The sequence below is a fragment of the Cebus imitator genome, unplaced genomic scaffold (assembly GCF_001604975.1).
Source record: "Cebus imitator isolate Cc_AM_T3 unplaced genomic scaffold, Cebus_imitator-1.0 Scaffold10, whole genome shotgun sequence".
NCBI lineage: Eukaryota > Metazoa > Chordata > Mammalia > Primates > Cebidae > Cebus > Cebus imitator.
Window position 1 is genome coordinate 10,513,415 of NW_016107325.1, and position 5,692 is coordinate 10,519,106.

General features: G+C 35.0%; 1 protein-coding gene and 1 long non-coding RNA gene across 4 annotated transcripts in view; one reads left to right on the forward strand and one right to left on the reverse strand.

The window, feature by feature from the left end:
* LOC108317754 overlaps nt 1–5,692 on the forward strand; it is a 153,651-nt gene that overhangs the window by 141,241 nt on the left and 6,718 nt on the right. The window lies entirely within an intron of this gene.
* The window catches only part of SCN9A (sodium voltage-gated channel alpha subunit 9), a 185,886-nt gene that overhangs the window by 81,741 nt on the left and 98,453 nt on the right, over nt 1–5,692 (reverse strand). For 2 of the 3 annotated variants that reach the window (XM_017548412.2, XM_017548392.2), the window contains exons 11-12: nt 4,045–4,332; nt 2,115–2,486 (exon numbers count right to left, since the gene is read on the reverse strand). In XM_017548412.2, coding sequence (XP_017403901.1) covers nt 2,115–2,486; nt 4,045–4,332 — 660 coding nt within the window. The remainder of the gene's footprint in view (nt 1–2,114; nt 2,487–4,044; nt 4,333–5,692) is intronic. The other variant, XM_017548396.2, reaches the window with a different exon arrangement.

Below are 5,692 nucleotides of genomic sequence, written 5' to 3' on the forward strand. Positions count from 1 at the left end.
TTATCGGAAAGGGGAAATGAGAGGGAAGGATAAACAGCTTCCTTTAAAAATACAAAAAAACATTCAGCACATTGTGTAAACTTTTCATATACACACAGACATACAGACATAAATATGTGCATGGCTGTATTATGCATATATGTTTATGTGAACAGGCACACCCATTTGAGAGATCTCTGTAAAAAGTCAAAAAGCTGATTTTTTACAGGATGTCTTGAAAAACTTTTTTTTTCTTTGCTATAGTCTGTCAAACAAGAATTTGTCTGATTATACTAATTATTTTCCACGTAGGCATGTTTCAGTTATAGAGATTACACCATTTGTCATGCCATGTTTTCATATAAACCATACATTGTGCCACAATTTTATCTTTATTGTATTTCTATCGTGTAAGTATCTTCTAATTTTGTAGTTTTCACTTGAGGATTTATTGTGATACTGATTTTTCTATGGTTAAAAAAACTCTTAAAGGAAGAAACTTCATTAAACTCCAAATCTGATATAAATTACATAATATTTAACACATTACCCACAACACTGAAAAACAAAATGCAACCAAAGTTTGATTCCACAGAAATTTAACATGCTCATTCAATAAGGAAAAATACCTTGACAGAAGGGCTTAAGCTGTGTCATGCACACATAGAGGTCATATGTTACCTAAAAGCACATGCATTTATTCAAATTGAAATATGGTGTGTGGCCATGGACTTGATGAAACTTTACTCTCACTTAAAATACTACATTGTCTGCAAATATAAATATATGAGCATGTAGCATGTGTTTGAAGCTTATTGGGTTAGTCAAAGCCCTTGCTGATATTAGTAATGCAGCATATCACAGTGAGTGAGCTAAAGAAATATCCTGGAAACTCCAGGAATAGGTAAGATCTCACTTTCAAGCCTAATCAGACACCTTTTTCTAAACACTCAATGACTCCTAAACCTTTGGAACTGCTGTAAAATGGTTGTTTTGCCTTTATGTTTGTTTGTTTGTATCAATGCATGTATTTCAGTTATTTTGTTTTGATTCACAGACTCCAGATGAAATACTTTTTAAAAATGAAAAGTTATGTTTCACTTATATAAAGGACCTAAGGCACAGCCATTCTAAATGTTTTCAAGATAAGAAGCCTACTGCACATTGGAGAGATAGTAAAGTGGGTGGTTAAGAGCACAGCTCTGAAACAGAGAGCATCTGTTTCAACTTCAGAGCTACCATTTATTAGCTGAATAAATTGGGGCAAATTGCTTTATTTCCCCATGCCTCAATTTTCCCATTTGTAAAACAGATATAATAAGACATCATCTCGGCCAGGCGCCATGGCTCATGCCTGTAATCCCAGAACTTTGGAAGGCCAAGGCAGGTGGATCACCTGACATCAGGAGTTCGAGACCAGCCTGACCAACATGGAGAAACCCCGTCTCTACTAAAAACACAAAAAATGAGCTGGGTGTGGTGGCACATGCTGTAATCCTAGCTACTCAGAAGGCTGAGGCAGGAGAATCACTTGAACTCAGGAGGCGGAGGTTACAGTGAGCTGAGATTGCACCATTGCACTCCAGCCTGGACAACAAAAGAGAAACTCTGTTTAAAAAAATATTAAAAATAAATAAATAATATCTCATGGGGTTGTTGTAAATACTAAATATGTGTTTTCTGTTATTAACAACTCATATAAGATTCCTTGAAATAGGTACATATTAAGCTGTGACCTGAAAAAGACAGCAGTAGGTGGCAAGTAATCCAAATTTCTTCATAGAAATGGGATCTATTATTAAATAATATTAGCATTATCTTCACATTTTCTGTGCTGATATCTATCTATATATGTACCTTTCATAAATTGTTCTCTAATGAGATGATTTATTTTCTTCAATTATAAAATCAATAGACCTTTTTACAAAAATGGGGTTTTATCTATCTTTGAGTTAGATGCCTATAGCACATAGAATGAGGATTAAGCTAATGAGTCAAAGGTGTGTTTCTAATGAAAAAGTATTGCAAAATGCGGAGCCATTCACAAGACCAGAGAGAAGGCCCTCCAGCAGAGAGACCGACTGATGCAGGAACAAGGGCCCAGCCATGCCTGAACTATGGTAAAATGTCCTTACGCTGTCATCAGAAGTTGCCTTATCTATTATCACCTCTGGCAGAAGCTGTCCATTGGGGAGCATGAGGGCTGAGCGTCCATCAACCAGGGAGACCACACCATTGCAGTCCACAGCACTGTGCATCTTCCCATTCACTGGCAGCATTGGGGAGGACCTACTGGCTTGACTGATGTTACTGCTGCATCTCTCAGGGGGTCTGTGGGGCACGAACAGTGAGCCCCTTCTGCTCTCATTGTCTCCAAAAATGCTGTGCTCATCATCAGCAAATTCAGTCTCAGATCCTACATCTCTTCCTCGGCCCTTGAAACTGAAAAGGCTTGTTCTGCTGCTTCGCCTTGCAGAAAACAAGGAGCCACGAATGCTGAGTGGTGACTACAGGAAAATTAAAAAAAGACATATTTGTTGAAGCGCCTACTAATAGAAGCACACTTCATGTAAATATCACTGAACATGCTGGCCTGAGGGCAGATGTCTCTGTAATAGCTTAAAAGAAACATACTTAAAAACAAAGCAATTCAGTGAGAAGAAACCTTCCACTTAAGGGATGAAACGATTTGTAGAATTCATCCTTTGAGGACCAGGTAAATTATTTGTTGCTGTACAGCTCTCGAATATTCTGGTCTAGAGTATTGCTCCATTCTTTTAATGCCATTCATTTTGCTGTACAGAACATATCACTTAAAGAAAAAGAGATTAGTATTGCTACCTGTCATTCAGCTTTTTATATTTCAATCCCTAAGAGTGACAAAAAATGGAAATTTACTTATAGTCAACGACCATGCCGTATGGTTCTTTGCATTGCAAATCCATCTTACATACTGAGAGCTCAGTTAAAGTGTATTTAAAAAGAACTTTTAATACCAGTAAGTATATAAAGTCATTAAATATTTAAAAAGAAGTTGCCCAATACCAAAGAGGCGGAAAAATTCATGCTTATATGACTCATGTCCAGGATAAGCTTTTTCCATAAATCAAATTGAATGCAAATTCTTTGGAAGGATCTAGTTCAATAGACATTAGTGCTTACTATGTAAAGAACAAAGTGGTAAGTATTGTGAACAATGGAAAATTATGACAAGGTATTTTCCTCAAAACCAGCTTGGACTGCTTCTGTCATATTTCTTTTTCTTGATATATATGTTCAAATTCTGTATCATCATCTAGGTAGTGAAATTTTGAAGGCAGGGACTCTATCTTTTATTACTGTGTATATCAGGCAGAATCTTGCAGATTCTTAACTAGATTTTTATTTTAGAAAAATGATTTTTGGGGTTGTGTGATGGAAAACGGGGGAGTGCTAAGGAAAATAGAGGCAATGGTTCATCTTGGAGGCTTGTGGAGAACTATAGGCAGGGTGGCCTAAGAGATGAAGGTTTCAGTGAAAAAAGATAGAAAGAGAAAGAGAACTTCCATGTAAGCAGAATTAACAGACTATGGCACTACATATTAGTAGTTCCTGTGGTTGAGGGTGGAGGATATCAAAGGCTTCTGCAAATTTCCAAATGGGTGCGTGATACTCAGATAATACCATTACCTACAGTGGTTAAGAAAGAAGAGAGACTGCTCTCGGATTAGTTTTTAACCAATGAGGCATTATAAATCACAGACTAAATACAAATATAAAAGTTATTCTATAGTGTGAATAGTATCTTTATTTCTACAATGTTTCTCAGGAGTATTTTGTTTTTGAAAATGAGTTATTAGAAAAGACATTGACAATTCTGAAACTATAAGATCTTTCAGAAATGATCAAACTTAAATGGAAACCTGAGTACATCTTTCCATAAATGCTCAGCGATAATAAGTTTTTACCTAAAATCATAACAATGGAGCCACTCACTATCCACTATCATCTGAGGTCTCTTACCTCCAAAGACTTTTCTCTATCATTCTGCCTCTGGTGATACACATTTAGCAGTTTGGGTGGTACCTGATTGGGGGTAGATAATCTCTTTTCCTGTGCTCGCCTATGCCCTTCAACACCAAGGTGGAAACTTTTTCTTCTGATGCTCTCCTCTGATTCTGATTTGGACAATTTCTCAACATCTCCCTTTTCTTCTCCACTGGAGAGCTTCTTTTGGTTCTTTTTCTTTCTTCTGTTTCTTCTTTCTTTAGCACTTTTAGAGCTCAGTTTGGATGTTTCAGAAGAACTCTCTGAAAGGCCCATAATTCTGCTTCTCCCAATGCTTGTATATTCAGCTGCTGCTGCTGCAATTGCCTGGGTGGGCCAAGAGGTTAACACTTAAACGAGTCATTTCCAAATCCTGGGAAACCCTAGGACAGGACATATTTCGCCTACCAGTGTAACTACATGGTACATATAATTATGTCCTTTAAACATGAAATGATCGTTTTCTTTATACAATGACCAGAATGCTTACAAAGTATATATTTGTTTCCTGTCTCAGGTTGAAATGAAGCTCTATTTTGTTTTGGAATTAAACTATTATATGTCATTAATTTGCTTACAGTAAAGAAATATTAAATATTACATGTTAAACTTTCACAAGGTAATTCTGAAACATAAAACTCACATAAACCATGTAATAAGATAGACAATTTGCATATAAGGCAATTAACTCAATATTATCAATAGAATCAGGCACTCTATGGTTTAATAAAGATTGAGTTATCTGAAAAATAAGTAAATTATTAAAAAATGATACTGTAAGAAAATGGTAAGGTCAATGACTACTAGCCTGAAAGAAATTTCTGGGAATTCTCTAGGTAGTACCTGGTATAACCTAGTACTATCCCTTTACAAAAATGTTTTGATTATAAACATTAAAAAATTCTTGTAAAAAAAACTGGGAAATAAAGATGTGAATGAAAACAGAAAAATCACCTTACATCCCAAAAATAATTGGTGCTAATATTTCTTCCATTCTTTTTATATGTATGTACAATTTTAAAATTGAGATTGTATTCAACTATAGTATTTATCATTATTCTAAAAGGTTTTTTCCTAATGGCATAATAATTTTTTTAAAAATACATAATTTTATGACAAAATAATACCATAAAAGATATACAATTTTCATACCTTTTTGTTATTTTTTAATTTTTCAAAGTTTAAATGTTTTCTGATTTTTACCATTATTAAAATGCTGCACTGAATATTTGTGCATTAGAGTTTCTCTGAATTACAGATGATTAATCTCCCCTAACACTAGATTCCTTGAAGAGATTTAACTAGGCCAAACTAAGACAAATTTTAAGATACCTGCAGTATATTTGAAATTATGTTTCTTTTAGTACAAGCCTTCTCAAACATTTACACTGAAGAACCTCTTTGGAGACAGGATTAAGGAGGAAACTTTCAAGGATCTGTGACAGCCTAAAGTAGCCACACCAAAATTATTACTTTCTTAATATCTCATGCTTTATCTTAAAAATCCTTGTGACATTAAGAAAAAATGACACACCATTTTCTTTATACCCCATAGAAGAGTATCTTTTAATTTTAATCTTAAAATATTTTTCCTGAAACCATTTTATATAATCGGTACTCTGGGGAAATGCACTGTGTGTGTGTCTGTGTGTGTGTGTGTGTGTGTGTGTGTGTGTGTGTGTGTGTG